We start from the raw sequence: 18,329 nt of genomic DNA, 5'->3' as shown, positions 1-18,329 counted from the left end.
AAATTTGAAATTCTATTATTCTGTTCCCCTGCATGAAACAGGACCTTGCATTTCAATTAGAAAGTTTCTAGACTCTCCAGACAAAATGTAGGAAGAGAAACTTGAGCCTCCAGGTATTTGCCAGACACTGTGCTTAGTGCTTTTCATGTGTCCTCAGTTAATATCCTCCCAACCACTTGCGAGGCTGATCAACTCCATATTGTAAGTGCAGAAAATAAGGCTCGGGGTGCTTATATAATCTTCCTTAATTCGCACAGTCAGTGGAAAGCTGAGAAAGGATTTGACCCCAGGGCTATCAAGCTCTAAAGCCCAAAAAGTCAGATTTTAATATTCTGAATTTGTTTAAAATAACTCTCTAGGGAAGTATAAGGTTTTGGTAACGGCAGTCAATATCAGTATCAATGGCATGGCTGATGCTATTACCAAAACCTTATAATGAGAATTACTTCTCACCATGTTTTTCTTATAAATAGCTCTTTATATAATTTATGTAATTTCCTGTGTTTGTGCAGCCAGCACCACAAGTGTTAACCATCCTGGTGGCTATTTTAAATACCAGAGGGTAAGCAGTAGTTACAACAAAGAGCAATACCAACTTTTCTCTTCTTTCTAGAATATTAAACTTAAATTAAAATTGGTACAATGCAGACTTAAAGATTCCTACTGTAATCAATCCTGTGGATTTTCAGAAAGATTTAATGTGCTTGCAAGTACCTTGGGAATGTGAGCCTGTCTCTGAATAGTTTATAGCTTTATTACCTTTCAAGGACCCCAAACATCCACATCACTTCATACTCCAGAAAGCTGGACTGAACTAAACCCTCCCAATTCCTCTACTATGTCTCCAGATAATATTATTTTTGGTTATTTTGCTACAGCATTAAAAAATATATTCATAAATTCATTTTTTATATTTCTACAAACTCCTTCACGTGTTTACTTGAAGAAATGCCAGCAATTGAAAAAAAAATGAGCCTAGCCTATGCAAGGTACAAGTGTTTACATCATTCCTTTGAGTACTCTTACAAAAGTACACCCTTTAGTGGTGTGTTTACTTATGAAGCACTCAACAATGATATGACGACACTTTAAAAATTCTGAAGGGAACTTGAAGAGAGGAAAACAGCATGCTCTGTTAAATAGAAACTTACTTGAAATAAATTACATAATTATTAGGGAAGACTAGAAGAAAATCTGTCAATTTCCCCCAGATAATCCCTTCTTAGAGGGCACCAGGGAAAATGAAGATTAAATTTCAGTATTGGTACTAAATCACTAGCTTAACTTTTGTTACTGGAATTTCTTAATGCATTGGGTGTACTAAATTTCATTTAAGTTTTTCAAATAACTAAGCTGTTAACTTGGGGTAGCACTTGAAGGGGACTATGTGTTATCAAGGTGGGTTTTTACTGATATTGTTACTACAGCCTTATCAAATTTATGGTTTGCCGGGAGTATTTTTACCTCCCACTTTATACATAGTATCAATTATTTTTTTCAGAAAAAAAAACCTACTTTTTAATAAAACTTTTTCTAGATAAGATTGATACTGATATTGTATCTTCTTTAAGGAATGTCTGCTCGTAAATAAGAATTCTCGGGGCACCTGGGTGGCTCAGTCAGTTGAACATCTGCCTTTGGCTCAGGTCATGATCCCAAGGTTTGGGATCAAGACCCACATGGGGCTCCTTGCTAAGCGGGGATCCTGCTTCTCTCTCTCCCACTGTCACTCCCTGTGCTTGTGGATTCTCTCTCTCTCTCTCTTTGTCAAATAAATAAGTGAAATTTTTTTAAAAATTCTGAAAAGTTTTTTGGGGTTTGGTTTTTTTTTAAGATTTTCTTTTTATTTGAGAGAGAGAGAATGAGAGAGAGAGCATGAGAAGGGGGAGGGTCAGAGGGAGAAGCAGATTCCCCACTAAGCAGGGAACTGGATGTGGGACTTGATCCAGGGACTCCAGGATCATGACCTGAGCCCAAGGCAGTCACTTAACCAACTGAACCACTCAGGTGCCCCAAAGAGTTTTTTGAAGGGTAGAAGTGATGCAGAAGGATTCTTAGTTTAACATTGTTCCTTGTCCTTTTGTTGTTTAAAACACAAAGAGAATAATGTTAATAAAATGAAAGGAAATTACACAATAATTGACCAATAATGTTGTTTATATTATATCTGTCATTCTCTACAACTCTTTATAAATAACTTTATTACCCCTACTTGGCAAACAAGGGAAGTGAGGCTTAGTGAGACCTGCCCAAAGTCCCACAATGAATGAAGGGTAGCACTGAGATTGAGCCCAGGAATCCTACATCTGTGCTTTCTCCATGACATTATGCTCTCCCTATCCCTGAGACTCTTGGTTGACATTGACCATTCCATTGTCATGGATTTGGGTATCTTTAGATATGGGAAGAATAAGATTATTTTCTCACTATGTAGTTGATGAAACACTATATATTCTTTTCTAGAGCTGAGTAACTTCAGAGTAGTAAGGTCATACTTCTCTTTTAGGAGTTACAAAAATGTCATTCTATTTCACAAAATTTCATTATTAATACCTTTAACACTTTAATCCAAAGACTCCTGTTACTGTAGCACACTTCTTTTAAATCCAAACTGTGAGACAAAGAAATCACCTTCCTTCTGAACCCATAAGAAAATCACCAACCGGGGAAGTTCAACTAGGCCTTGTGTCCAGAGTTTTTATTGGGGTTTCACTTCATAGGCACGATTGATTGAATCACTGGTCATGGGATTGAACTCAACGTCTAGTTCTCCTCCACTCCCTGGAAGTCAGGCCGATATCACCTGGCTCAAAGTCCTTCCTCTCTAATTTCATGGGTGGCCCTTCTGGCACGGCCAAACCACATTCTGAGTCATCTTGTTAGCATGACTCAGATATGGTCTCAGGGGCCCACCATCAATAACAAAGACATTCCTATCACTCTAAAAATCTGAGGATTTCAGGCTTATCTCCCAGGAACTGGGGATGATGAAGACCAGCCAAACTCTTTATTTTACAATAACTGCTGACATAGGATGAATTTAAACTCTTAAGCCAAATATATTAAAAATAACATGATCATCACAGCAGAGTTTTCACATACCAACCAGCAAACAGAAATTTATATGATGAATTAAATATTACCATGTTAAAAAAAAAAAAACAGAAATAAATCTACTGGCCAAATCTATAAATATTAACAAAATTTGTGTAAATGTGCCAATTACATTTTAGGAGGTTACTTCTTCCCTAAATTTATAGGTGGAAAATTACACATGTTAGCTCAAGATTAGACCATAGATTAAAGATAGTGCATTTATATTTAGCACCTGAATATAAAACCACTCTAAAACCACCCAGGTTATATCAAAGCAGCACAGAATTTTAAATCTGAACATTAGTAACTACTTGCACAATTAAAAAAACCAGTAAAAATCAGATTCCTATACTCAGGTAATTATTTCTTTTAGGATCTTTTATTTCAAACCGTATCAGAGATAACATCATTTGTCACAGGAACATATTTTAATACTGACAATGTTAGCATTCAGTTCCAAATAGTAATTCCCTGACCTAAAGATCAATCCTGACTTGCCTGGTTTTGTTCTAAGTGAAGAAGAAAGTCAGCTTCATTGGGATAGTAATTTTACATATATTGGGCCACCTGCACTGCCATTTCTTACTTTCCCCCCATCACAGCAACTGCTACAGACCTCCAGATGCTACAGGCCCTGTGGGCTCTCATAGGCTAACATTCCGGTGCGGCCATTAGTTTAACTTTAGGAAAACACATTGTTTTTAGAAACATTAAAATGTTCCTATAATTTAAAGGCCTAGTTTCAGAAATCATTTTCTTCATATATACTGTGTGCATATATGCATATGTGTGCACTTATATGTATTCTATGCTCAAAGGTTCTAATTTCATTTTTCAAACATGCCCCTGTCATCTGGAAAAATGTTGTCTTTTCTATGTGAAAAGCAATAGCTTTTAAGGAAGCCACTTTAAAAAGCAAAGCAAAACAGGTTTTTTTTTTTCTAGAAACAACTCCAAAACTTACTACCTTATCATAAACCCATGTGAACTATAAATGTAAATTCTCAGTACTATGGTATGGTTAACCAAAGAACGAAAGTCTATATGCTGAGGAAGTGGGACATATAACCAAAATGAACTGTAGAGAAACACAAGTTTTTTCCAAACTACATTGTAATGAAATTTTAGATTTTTTCTACTACAGAGTGTAGAATGTCTGTTTGGTTACCTACCATTGTGGGGTTTTCTAATTATAGTGGTTTTTAAAGTTGCTAATCTGAGAAATATGGGAATAGGCAACAAGTCTAGTCATAAATGGAAATTAAAAGGTTCTGTTTATAAAGATTAAAACAGAAAAATCTAAAAGTAAAGTACTATTCTATAATGCTCAGCAAAATAAGTCAGACTGAGAAAGATAAATACCATATGAATCCAATGATAAATAGAATCTTTAAAAAGACATAGAATAAATGAACAAAAAGCAGAACCAGAACTATAAATACAGAGAATAAACTGATGGTTGCCAGAGGGGAGAGGGGAAGGGAGGAGGCTGGGCAAAATGGGTGATGGAGAGTGGGAAATACAGGCCTGCAGATATGGGATGGGTAATCACAGAAATAAAAAGCAGAGCATAAGGGATAGAGTCAATGATACTGTAATAGTGATGTAATGGGACAGATGGTAGCTGCACTTGTGAACATAGTATAATGTATAAACCTATTAAGTCACACTAAGTTGTACACCTGAAACTAATGTAACATCCTGTGTAGACTATATTCAAATTTTCAAAAGTAAAGTACCATTCTTATACTAGCAAGAATTTAAGTAAATATTATCAAAGATTATAATAAACAATGATTCTTCAGTGTTGCTCAAATACCTGAATACCAATTTTTTTCTTTTTTCTTTTAGTTTTTTTGGGGAATTTTTCTAAAGAATATAGCATAACTTTTTGCTTGATAAAAATATATTATCCTCACATCTACTTGAAAGTCTTTAAATACATAATTTTTGAAAACCTTTTAATTTTTATTCTATAATTTAAATATCTAAGTTCATAATAATAGATATGTCTATCTTACACTTGAATATTTTTTTTAGCTATAGTCTCAAGAGTGTTTTCAAATATTACTTTAATAAAATTTCCCTGTGAGTTACCCATGTCTGTGGGTGAATTGAGAGCTTAACTGAGATCATTGAGAAAGTTAGCATGAGAGGGAGGTGGTCAGAATCAGCTCACAAACTCACTCACTAATATTTATTTCATGCTTGCTATTGGCAAGATACTGGGCGTACAGAAGTGGATGAAAGAGAACCCAAAATTTGTGGAGTCTATTGTTTAGTGAGAAAGATAGACATTAAGAAATAATTATACAGAAAAATTTTCACTTGCAAATCATGCTGTGTACTATGAAAAAGAAATGAAGGCTATAAGGCAAAGTCTTAATATGATCTAATAATTTAGATCAGAACTTGTCAGTAAAGCCTTCTTTGTAGATATGACAAAAATAAATTATGAAAAAGAGGTATCACATTTATCCACAGGAAGTGTTGGAGTAAGGACATTCCAGGCTGAGAAAACCAGAGAGAGGAGGGTGCTAAGGTAGGAAAGCACTTGGTGGATTTCAGGAAAAGATTAACATGACTAACATATAGTGAAGGGTGCAGGATAGAGAGAGAAGCAAGGGTCCTACCATGCAACGCTTAGAACTATCCTAAGAATTCTATATTTTATCATTAAGTTCAAGGGGAAATCAAGGATAGATTTTGAATAGAATGTTATAGGATCATATTTGTGACTTTAAAGTATTACTTCGGCTGCTGTGTAGAAAATGGATGGATGTAGCAGGAGAGGAAGTAGGTAGAAGAGTTAGGAGCCTGGGCTACAAGCCCATGGGATAAAATGGTAAATGAGACCAGGGTAATGGTGATGACCGAATTGGAGAAAAGTGGATAGATTTAAGATACATACTGGAGGTAGTACTGATAGGCTATGATAATAGCCTGGATTCAGGACAGAATGAAGAAATAGGTGTCAAGAACAACATCTAACTTTTCCTACATGGCCACGAGTTGGCTGATGGCTGATAGTGTCATTTAACGACATGGAGGAACCCTGAGGAAAGAGCTCATCTAGTAGAGTTGAGAGGTGGAGATGAAGAGTTCAGTTGTGAGACTGATTAATCCCACTTTGTTCAAAGTATCTGACTTACATTTAATAGTAACAAAGCCATATTCCCCAGCCTTTTCAGTCCAAGTCCTCCACTAGAAAAATCTTGATATGAATTTTAGGTTCCTGGAACGAAGATGCTACTTTCAGTCGAGGATTAATAAAGAAGAAGAATTAACTTTTTAAGCTAACATGGATAGTATTTTATACTTTTGGCCCCAAATAAAAAAAAAATAATACATGCTTAATTTCAAATTAAAAGATTTGGAAGAGAATTATCAGTTAAGAATTAAGCATTGTAGCTAAACCCTCTAAAACCTGATAGTCTGCCTTCCAAAACACACTACCTACATTTTAGCCCAAACTTTTCTATGCAAGAACATTTCTAGTGTTCTTTCTGGTATTGAATGCAATCTGGGGGCCAATTTATGTTGCCTTTATCTAAAGCCCTTTTAAAAGATTTCCTACAGGGACGCCTGGGTGGCTCAGTTGGTTAAGCCGCTGCCTTCAGCTCAGGTCATGATCCCAGGGTCTTGGGATCGAGTCCATCGGGCTCCTTGCTCAGTGGGGAGCCTGCTTCTCTCTCTGCCTCTGCCTGCCGCTCTGTCTGCTTGTGTTCTCCCACACTCTCTCTCTCTCTCTCTCTCTCTGACAAATAAGTAAATAAATAAATTTTATTTTTTAAGTATTAAAAAAAAGATTTCCTACTAACTAGCTCTCAGCAGTTTATAGCCTGGAGCCACATGGTGCTGGTTGTGACTATATGGACAGATCAGGAGAGAAGCAGGGACAGGACACTAAGATAGAAGTCACGGAATCCTCACATGAGAGAATCCCAAAACCTACAGTGAAAGCAGAAAAGAGGGTGTAATAGCTCTTTTACTGATTTAAAAAAAAAAAAAAAAAAAGATGGCCTGGTGGTTTCATAATTTCCACATTAGACTTGAGTAGTAGGATCACAGCTTATAAAAAAAAAAATGGATGCAGGGCAGGAATGACAACAATAAACGACATACATTGAATGTGTATCATGCACTAAATGCTCTCCCTGTGTAATATTATTGAATTTACTCTGAAGTCCTTCAAGATAATTACCCCATGACTAGCATTTGAGAACAGGACATGAGGCTTAGATAAGGTCATAAATCATTTGCCAAAGGCCACACAGGTAGAAAATGGGAGAGTGAAATGGCCAGATATATCTGACTCCAGAAATGGAGTTTTCTACCATCATGACACACAGCACCAGCACACAAAAGATGAGACTAAGAAGCCTCAGTATTTCTTCAGTGTTAAAACCTGGAAATAAAAACAAAATTGCGCATACATTGGTCCCCAAATATTTGGGAATATTCCAAAAGGAGGGAAGTGTCCCTGCTGTACAGGGCCATCCTTTTCTTATATGGGGTTCCTGAACACAGAGCCTACTACTTATGGGCATTGAAAACTACCTTGAGCTTTCTATCAGTATAATTTCTTACAAAATTGGAGATATTTGAATTTAAAGTACAGTTCCTATCATTGTGAATTTCATCCTTGCTTCTTAAGAAACTGTTGATCTGTAATTGTTAATTTTTTTCTTTAAATTTCAATGACTGAAATTCATTTTCTTTCATCTGGTCCATGATCACTGCACCCCCCTTTTTAAGTCAAATTAGATGAATACTTCACTGACCTAGTCTAACACAAAGTATGCACTAGTGAATTATTTTTAGTTGAAAAAATTTGCTTTAGTTTGAATTTCTAAAAACCAGTAAAAGAACTGCAGTGAGATATTTCAGCTCAGTTTTTAGCAAAATTCTAAATGATATAATAGCAATTCCATTAAATATGGCCAGCTCCACAAAGATGCAAATACAATGAAAAACACAAAACTTTCTCTGTCATCCTTCAGAAACACAGACAGGGGCCACTCAACACTAACAGTACTCATTCTCTTTTCTCACCGTACAAATGTGGCAGCTTCTCTTTTCAGCAATTCCAGTACTTCTCTCTGACTGAACTCACTCTTAAATGATGAATAGAATTTACAAGATAAGGGGCAAAGAGCATTCAGTTGAGGGGGACAGTGTATACAGTGTACAGCAAAGACTTAAAGGGAATCATCAGAAATTGTGCGTGGGGAGGATGAATGCTGGTAGGAGATAATGCTGTGTAGACAGGCTTGGGACCAAATGTTGAGAGCCTTTTACGCTGTGTGAGGGAGTTGGACAGATACTTAAGGAACAACAAACCACTGGCAACCCATTTTCTTTCTTTCAGGGGCTTCATATACTTCCTTCACCTCCTGTCATTATCTAAGTTGAAAAAAAAAAAAAAAAAAAGCTAGCCTTACAAATTAGCCAAACAAAGCTAGCTTCTTTTCCCATATCCCTTTGGAGCGTATTTCTGTAATTCAATATATTTAGAAGCCTGGTAACTATGGTTCTCTGTATGTGAAATTGTTCTTTGGCATGAAGAAAAGCCATGACTAATTCAAAGGAGGCCTATTTGGGTGGAACTTTTGAAGACTATAAAGCAATTGAAAATACAGATAGAAAAATAAACTATTTTTCAGGAGAAAAAAAAATACACATCTACTGCTGAAGCCATGGGTATTCTTTTTATAAAAGATGTGTTTCATTTTTTACGCCTATGCAATTTCCCTGTGTGCCAAGATGCCTATATGTATCAGGATTAAGGGACTAACTCAAATGAAGAAGAACAATGACAATTATACAAATTTTCCCCAAACATCCTCCAATATATCCAGATATCACATAAATTTATTTTTGGAATTTTCTGACGCAGTCAGGGCCAAGTAGTATCCACATATGTGTTGTATGTGCAATATTAAAACTATTCCTTGTAACTGGACTCATTTTATATACAAAATCTTGACTTTAATCCAACGAAATTTCCAGATTATTTGGCTCTTTCAGTACCTTCTACTTTTACTATAACCAGGACTTCAACTTCAAAGAAAATTGCTCTATAAGATTTAACACATTTCTTCATTGCAGATGCCTGCTTCCTCCAAGGTAGGGAACATAATCTATTACCGCCCCACATGACGAAGGACCCGCAGAAATGTGGCAAATTTGGTAGAACCTGGGAAATAGGCAAAATAAAATCTCTTAGCAGTTCTAATGAAATCGGAACGTGTTCTATCTCTCTAATAAACGTTAGTCTTATTTTTGTGGGGAGCGCTGAGTGTTGTTTGTTGCAAGTGCTTATCATTTAATTTATTGAAATTGTGAGAACAGAAAGAAGGAGGAGTGGCTATGACAAGATGCACTAAATGCAGACTCTTTCAAGTTATTCATTAAAATCATCAGTCCTGTTCTGCCCCCTCTTAAACACAGATGTATTAACATCAAGATGAGTGGAAAGGTTACCAGGCTTCATGACGCCTAGAGGTTGTAATATTTGTCACCTTAATTTTACAATACAATTAAGTAACGATGCACTTAAACAAATGCTTTTATAGCACATTTGAAAAATCTGGGGGTAACAATAGGATCAAGGTAAATCTTCCCACATTCTAATCAATATTTGCTTGGTCTTAGGAGCACGGCATTCCTACCGACATGGGCTACGCAGTGGCCCCTCACCATTCGGGCGTCTACCCTGTACATGTTCAGCTTTATGAGGCTTGGAAGAAGGTTTGGAATATTAGAATCACCAGCACAGAAGAATATCCGCATCTGAAACCAGCCAGACACCGGAGGGGTTTCATCCACAAAAACATCATGGTGAGCCTCCTCTGGTATGCATAGGGTACAACTAATTCTTTAAGATTTACATTCTTCATTTGAAGAAAGAACAAAAGGGAAGAGCAAAATGTTGAGCTCTTAACTATAGGAAAAGCTTTCTACTGCAGGAGGTATATTTATCATACCTAAGCAGAGGATGTTTTAATTAAAGTCACTTCTGCACAATTCTTTGAATACAAAATACATTTTTTTTTTAAACTGACACGACAATTAACCAGGAACTGATGTTAAAATACTAAGGAAACAATATATCTGACTTGCAGGTAATTTACAGAAGCCATCATCTCTTCAAAAAAATTATTTAGTATATAAGATAGGGGCGCCTGGGTGGCTCAGTGGGTTGAGCCTCTGCCTTCGGCTCGAGTCATGGTCCCGGGGTCCTGGGACCGAGCCCCACATCGGGCTCTGTGCTCAGCAGGGAGCCTGCTTCCCCTCTCTCTCTGCCTGCCTCTCTGCCTACTTGTGATCTCTGTTAAATAAATAAATAAAATCTTTTAAAAAATTTTAAAAAAAGTTATTTAGTACGTAAAATGAAAACCAACTCTCCCTATGTTAAACTGTTTACAAGTCAAACTGTTCTCTTTATCATGTCAGACCAAGCAAACAAAGAAAAACTCGACTAGTTACAACAAGAAGCCACACATGAAGCCCTGCGTAATTACTAACAGATCATAATAAAGAGTACAAATGCAACAGACGATGTTAATTAAGTCATTTTCATCCACTGTCAAATTCTCTCCAAAGCTTCCCTAATGTTTTGTTTTGTTTTGTTTTGTTTTACAATGGTGACACATGCCTACTGTCAAGATATGTTATTACTTAATACTTTGTGAGGCCTCCCAAAGGAACTAAATCCGACTTTTTTTCCAAACTAGAAAACCCAAAGAGTACTAATGACATGAGGAAGGGGCTTCCTGATTTAGACTCATCCTGGGAAGGAATACCATGGAGAAAAACACTGTGCGGCGAAGCACTCTAACACTCTGTCAGACTATGTCTGACCAGATACCTATTCTAGAATTAGGAGTAACTGACTTTTCAGTTTTCCAATGTCTGCAAAAATTACAGAACGGATGATGACATTTAAGTTGGATCATCTCCCATTTTGACTTTTCCCTCAATATAAACTGCTGTAAATGCTAGGTGGGGACATAATGGCTCTATTTTATCCCAGTCTGCCCTTCTTCTTTACTGAAGATAAACTCACTGTGCCTCAACTGCCAGCCTGTTGACCAGAGAGCGTTTAGGAGACCTGGGTTATGACTGAAGAGTATCAGTAGTTTCCTGCCATTTTTAAATCATATGCAGTGTTGGGAGAACAGTGAATTTAAGTCTCTAAGGACTTTATTAAACATTGTCCTCTTTTTTTTCTGTTTCTGTCAATACTGCCAGAAAATTTGCTTGGCTGTGTCCCATGGGATATGTTCATTTTTTGTTTCTCCTAAAAACATATTTTAACTGTACTGTAAATGCACAAATCTTACAGGTAATAAAGGCTCTGTTTTGATGGAATTGTCCCTATGGCTCCAGTTGTGTAGCAATCCATGGAAACCCTCTATACTCGCTTTGTGGGCTCTTGGATGAGAATTTTCAAGTGGGAAATGCTCAGCAGGCCGCTGATTGTGCAGTAAAAGAGAGAGAACATGGCTTGGAGTCATCCAAATAGAGATGCAAGTAAGACCATAAGAGTCCATATGCTCTCCTAGGAAGAGAATGAAAGGAAAAAAAAATCACACCCATATTTTGTTTTATGAGATGAGGGACACTTTTTAAAAAATATTCATAAATCAAGTTCCAAAGACCTTAAATGGAGCACATTACTTCCCTTCAAACCAGCTGTTATTGATCCTGCTATTCCTGATTCAGTTCTGCAACTCAGACATGATGCTGGCCACTGCCCTCCAACTTCCAGCCTCTGCATTCCAACAATAATTCCTTTGCAATGCATTTTTATTCCCCTTAGTTTCCCACAGCCTAATTCACTGCCTTGGTTTCATGTGTAAACTGTACTGCTGGCTCCTACTTTGTTTATAGCTTCCATTTACCCCCCCACACTATAGCCTGTTCCACAGATACTGCCAGTCTTTTTTTTTTTTTTTAATTCTTTTTAGAACACTGCTGTCATTTTGGCCTTCCTAACCTTGATACATCCAATTATCTCCACACCCCTTAACTTGCTCTTCAGTACCTGAAAACAATTTAGTCTAAATCTACCTTTCTACCTTCTATTTTCCTGTAGCTAATACAGACTCATTCCAGCCAAAAATTTCTAAAAACAGTACTGCTGTGTCCATATCTTTGTTATTTTTTCTTCCTCAAAAGACTTTCTGACCACTGTCTACCTACTCTTATTCCCTTTATTCCTCGATATCAAGTCCATGTCCTATAATTTATTGTAAAGCGCCTTGGTGTACAACAGCTGAGCAGCGAACTCAGGCCTGTTCTTTTGTGAATTCCCATAACAGATCCTCTTATAACTCCACAAGAAGATAAAAGCCTATGACATTTCAAGGCGTTTGTGCCCTAACCAGAGTCTCTGAGTTTCCAGTCCTAGTGCACTGTCTGCTGGACAAATTCGATCTTCATTCAGTAAGAAATTAAGGAAAAACCAGGATTCTCTACCCTAACCCCTGGTTGCTATATGTGACTCTCTGGAGAAAGCCAGAGCCCTCTAAACAATTAGACTACAGATCCTGATTGTCTGCTTTCTGTTTCCAATGGAGATGCCCATTGATAAAGGTTCCTATTAACCCTGCTGGCAGCCTCCTAGATGGTCTTAACCGATAACTCCTAAAAGCATTTGTTTACAGCTGCTCTAGGTTTAGGTCTTAAGTACAGGATATTGGCTTCAGGTCCAATTGGTCAAATTCTTGTTGGTTAGGGCTTTCTTAACCATCTCCCACTTACTGTCAGCAAGGTTTCCATAGTCTCCTCAATGTCTCAAAGTCTGAATTTGATAATGTCACACTCCTAGAATCAGTTCTAGAGGACAGTCCCTAGCAAAACACCTAAAAATAAACAAAAAAAAAACAAACAAACAACAAACCCTCTCTCATTCCTTCTCTAACACAAGAGAGCTATTTGAAGGAATATGTTCAGTGTCCTGTAGCATTGAGCTCAGTGAGCTAGACAATAGAATATGACCCTGTCACATTCTAAGTATCTCCTCACCCTCCTTAGCTCTTACCCTCTCAGCAGGTGCGATCCTTCCCAGAGGTGAAGGGTAAAGCCTTTGCACTTCCTCTTCTCTGTGTTCAAACTCAAATAATTTGAGAAATAGACAAAACTCCAACTTCTTTTCTCTCTCCATTTTGCATAGAATCAACGAGGAAATCAAGTCCCAAAGATAGCTCTTTATGTTTCCATAGTTTTTCAGGCAAGATACTCAAACTGAATCCCGAAAGTGATTCAGAATCATGCACTTTTAAAATGTAAAACTAACCTAGCTTTTAATCACCTGTGGGTATTTATTTAGCTTTGGAGTATTTCTCTTTATTCCAATATACCTTAAATTCTTCAAGAGTAGAAAGAATGTATCTTTGTGTTCTCCCACATGGACTTACATAGCGTTAAGAATATGTACTTGTTTAAAAAAATGAACAAATGCTGTATAAAGCTTTGATTTCCTGGAGAACGATATTTTCATGAATTGTTAGGGAATATATTTAATTCAGCTTGAATATCTTTGCACTGGGTTCTTGTTCGCCATTGATTTTGTGCATAACATTGTAAGAATGTGGTACTTTTAAACATAAACATCACCAGAGCTAATACTCAGCAAATAATTGAAGTTCATTTAACTATTCCATCAAGATAGAACAGCTCTCAAGGATATTTGACCAGTTTACAAAAATAAATAGGATATATGAAGTTCCAGTTTACACAGCAATGTATGATATACTGATGGAGCTAAGAATTGTGTTTTTTGTAAGAAAACTTTCAAGGACGAGATTGAAATTTATTATAATACAGAAACTAAAGGAAAAGAACTAGTATATTTGTAGAGGGCTGCAAAGCATGAAAAGTCCTACATAGGCAGTATTTTGAAAGCACTTACTGAGCCAAATGTGCTTTAAGAATAAAGACCAAAAAATGAAGATTAATTTACTGAGGACAATAAGCAGAAGACTTGCATGTTTAAGATTCTGTAAGCCTGTATCTCTCCAAAGTATATTCACTAATTGACTATTCCTTCAAGTATATAGTGAGAAACACAGGTCATTACAAAGTCATTATATAAGATATAGCTAAAGATTGTACCATCCTGCACAGCATTAATTCACACTTTCTTTTATAATTGCACTGTTATGTTACCAGAAAAGCTTTGAGAATTAAAAAAAAAAATCCTTATCATGAATGTGTATAATTGAAACAAATAATGGTTTTCATATACAAAGGATGAAAACAAAGTTTTCTCCTAAGTGATGTTTTATCATTTTGTTTATAGCGGTTTATAAAAGTTAATAGTCAAAAGCATAATCTCTTTTTAAGTTTTGGAACTGGCAGCCTTCAGACTTAAAATTTGGGGCAGTTGTTCTTCCAGACTAGAAAAGATGCTATGATTTGTGTCTCAAATATTTGTTCTAATTTAAAATGTCTTTTTTTTTTATTTAAATTCAATTAGCCAACATATAGTACATCATTAGTCTCAGATGTAGAGTTCAATAATTTATCAGTAGCACATGACACCCAGTGCTCATCATATCATGTACCCTCCTTAATGCCCATTACCCCCATTACCCCATCCCCCCACTTGCCTCCCCTCCAGCAACCCTCAGTTTGTTTCCTATAGCTAAGAGTCTTCCGTGGTTTTTCTACCTCTCTGATGACTTCCCATGTTTTCCCTCCCTTCTCCTGTGGTCTTCTGCCCTGTTTCTTATATTCCACGTATGGGTGAAACCATATGATGATTGTCTTTGATTCACTTATTTCGCTCAGCATAATACCGCCATTTCTTAAGAATCACATTGTTAATGATTGACTTCATTTTCTAGTGCATGTGTAGAATTTGGCAGAAAGTATTATCCTTAAAATTTTTGCCTACTAGATTACAGGGTAGACAATTCCAATATTTTTAAAGTCTCATTTTCACTTCTTTTTTATTTCTTAAGATGCTGGAACATACTAGGCTTCATAGCAGCAGTACTGACTTGGAGATTTAAAATAGATAAGTGGCTAAAATAATTCAAAATCTATCTTGGTTTTAAAATATTTCTTCAACTTTCTTCAGTATTCTTTCTGTGCTGATGTCGTTCTTGCTTTTCCAGAGTGTGAAGGATTTTCTGGGTGTTAGTTAAGAGTTGAATAATGACACCAGCTTATGCATCAACAACTTCCATGAGAAAAAAACCCAAGTTTCAACAAATTAATTGGTCAAAGGAACTTTTTCCTTACTTGTTTATTCTTCCTTCAGGTTCTTCCAAGACAAACCTGTGGGCTTTTCACTCACACAATTTTCTACAAGGAATATCCAGGAGGTCCTAAAGAGCTGGACAAGAGTATCCAAGGAGGTGAACTTTTCTTCACTGTGGTTCTCAATCCAGTAAGTACTTTGAGTTAATCTCAAAAAAAAAAAAAAAAAAAAAAAAAAGTGAAAAATGATCAGGTGGCTAAAAATTACCCTGACAGAAAGGCCAGAGTTTGGGTAATTTCAGCCAACTCAATATGAAGTTCTAGCTCCAAAACAGAAAAAATTTCAATTTGGAACCACATCTAGAGAAGGAGGCAAACTCATTCTACAAGTAGCAGTGACATGAGGAACTTATGGAAAGCCAGGTGAGTGATCCAGGACCTCCTTTGCATTGAAAAGTGTTCAGAATTCAAAGATTTCTTTTATGGAGAACAAGATCTTTTTTAAAGTTTTTATTTAAATTCAGTTAACAAAGAGCATAATGTTATTTTCAGATGTACTACATAGTGATTCAGCACTTCCCTACAACATCTGATGCTCATCACTTGATGCCCCCAACCCCAGCCCCTGCTAACCATCAGTTTGTTCTATATAGTTAAGAGCCTCTCTTTTTCCCTTTGCTTTGTTTTGTTTCTTAAATCCCATGAGTGAAATCATATGGTATTTGTCTTTCTCTGACTTCTTTCACTTCATATAATACTCTGTAACTCCAGCCACATCATTGCAAATGGCAAGACTTCCTTCTTTTTTATAACTGAGTATATATATATATATATACACACACACACACACACACACACACACACACACCACCTCTTCTTTATCCATTCATACATCAATGGACATTTGGGCTCTTTCCATAATTTGGCTATTGTAAATAATGCTGCTATAACCATTGATAAACATGTGATGCATGTATCCCTTTGAATTAGTATTTTTAAATTCTTTGGGTAAATACCTAGTAGTATAATTACTGGATCATAGGTTAGTTCTATTTTTAACTTTTTAAGGAATCTCCATATTGTTTTCCAGAGTGACTGGCTGCACCATTTTGCATCCAGTGCAAGAGGGTTCTCCTTTCTCCACATCCTCACCAACACCTGTTGGTTCTTGGTTTTTTGATTATAGCCATTCTGGCAGGTATAAGGTGATATCTCATGTAGTTTTGTATTTCCCTGATGATTAGTGATGATGAGCATCTCTTCATATGTCCATTAGGCATCTGTCTTCTTTATATAAAGAACTTATAAAACTAAACACCCAAAAAATGAATAACCCAATTAAAAATGGGCAGAAGACATGAATAGACATTTTTCCAAAGACCAAGATTTTTTACCAGCAAAATTCTCCTGTTCCCACTGTGGACCAGTTTTCTCATTTAAATGACCATGAACACTGTGATTCTGTTTTTCCCCTTCCTATTTAAAGTAAAGGGATAAGCAAAGTGAAAGAGGAATTAGGTGAGTAAATATGGTCATTTTGGATACATTTATGTGAGAGCTTGTCTTGTTAGTTCTCAGGCTGGGCAGAGCAGCCTGTTTAATTGGCTGCTGCTCTTCTTCCTTCACTTCTTAATACTTGTGTGCCAGCTCTACAATAACCATTGGCGCATATATCTGCCGGAGGCTAGTGTGATAAAGTTGTGCAGAAAAAGACGAACTAACTGAAGTAAGGTGTATAAGGAAAAGAAGGGATTTTATTTCCCTTCTGAATATCACTAGCATAAAAAAATAAAATTAGGTTTATTTATCAGTTGTATGGGTTTGCCCCTGGCATTAGCAATATTAAAGATGAAAAAGTGTAATTTTCCAAATATGAAAAAAGCCTGTTAGCATAAAAGTTGAAGAAGATAGAAATAAAGAGAATAAAATTTGAAAAGCCCCATTCTGGATCCTAATTTTACAGTTCTTGCAAATAAAATTACAGGTATTTTTCATCATCTTCTTGTATTTAATGACTATATTTATTTCTCAGCTTCTAGAAAATGAGATTAGACAAAAGGGTGACTCATCTTTGGGAAAAATCATCATGTGTATCCAAAACTCAAGATGATTTCAGGCAGTATGCCATTTCCCCTTTTGGAACTTTATCCATCTTCATATCCCCAAAATGTAAACAATTCTGATTTATATACCAGAAATAATCTGATTTTTCTAATATATCTATTCTTTACAAATGGAAGCATCTTTGGAATCATCTCTTACGGCTTTCTCCTCCTCCTCCTTCTCCTCTCTCTCTCTCTCTTTTTTTTTTTTTTCTTTTGTCAACTCAGCCAGTAATACACAGGTAAAAGAGTTAAACAAATACTTGATTATGAACTAAAGACTAAGTTAAAATATTTTTAATAAGTTAACATTTTCACCAATTATTTTAAGACCCTTTAATCTGTAAAGTATACAGTTCTTACATCTTATATTTCCTTTCATCATAGAGCAATATGATTATGAACAGATAATGTCTATTTGATTCTTTTTTTTTCTTAAAGAGAGAATGGTAGAGAGAGAGCGTGGGCCAGGTCTGGAGGCCGGGGTGGGAGTGGGGGCAAAGGGAGAGAGAGAATCTTAAGCAGACTCCACAGCCCAGTAAAGAGCCTGGCTTGAGGCTTGATCTCACAACCTAACATCATGACCTGAGCTAAAATCAAGAGTCAGGCACTTAACTGACTGAGCCACCCAGGTGACCCTTCTTTGATTCTTTTACCCAATCGTTGCTTTGGTGCTTAAGAAATTCCTAGTGGTATTATAATTTCTGAACCTTCTAGAGGAAATTAGTTTCATTTAACATGGAAGAAATTCATTCATAAATAGAGATTCATATACAATACATCCATATACAATTCATTCATATACAACAGATTTATAAGAAATGTTTTTCACTGTTTCAAAACCAAAATCTTTTCTTTTTTTAATAAATATTTTATTTTATTTTATTTTATTTTATTTTATTTTATTTTATTTTA

General features: G+C 36.1%; 1 protein-coding gene across 4 annotated transcripts in view; it reads left to right on the top strand.

The window, feature by feature from the left end:
• The window catches only part of NDST3 (N-deacetylase and N-sulfotransferase 3), a 182,007-nt gene that overhangs the window by 77,314 nt on the left and 86,364 nt on the right, over nucleotides 1-18,329 (top strand). For all 4 annotated transcript variants that reach the window (XM_032858859.1, XM_032858829.1, XM_032858839.1 and 1 more), the window contains exons 5-6: nucleotides 9,754-9,939; nucleotides 15,374-15,502. In XM_032858859.1, the coding sequence (XP_032714750.1) occupies nucleotides 9,754-9,939; nucleotides 15,374-15,502 (315 nt within the window). The remainder of the gene's footprint in view (nucleotides 1-9,753; nucleotides 9,940-15,373; nucleotides 15,503-18,329) is intronic.

Source organism: Lontra canadensis, unplaced genomic scaffold (genome assembly GCF_010015895.1).
Source record: "Lontra canadensis isolate GAN:19392208 unplaced genomic scaffold, GSC_riverotter_1.0 scaffold1, whole genome shotgun sequence".
Taxonomy (NCBI): Eukaryota; Metazoa; Chordata; class Mammalia; order Carnivora; family Mustelidae; genus Lontra; species Lontra canadensis.
Note: the sequence above shows the minus strand (reverse complement) of the source record. Positions and strands in the feature narration are given on the sequence as shown.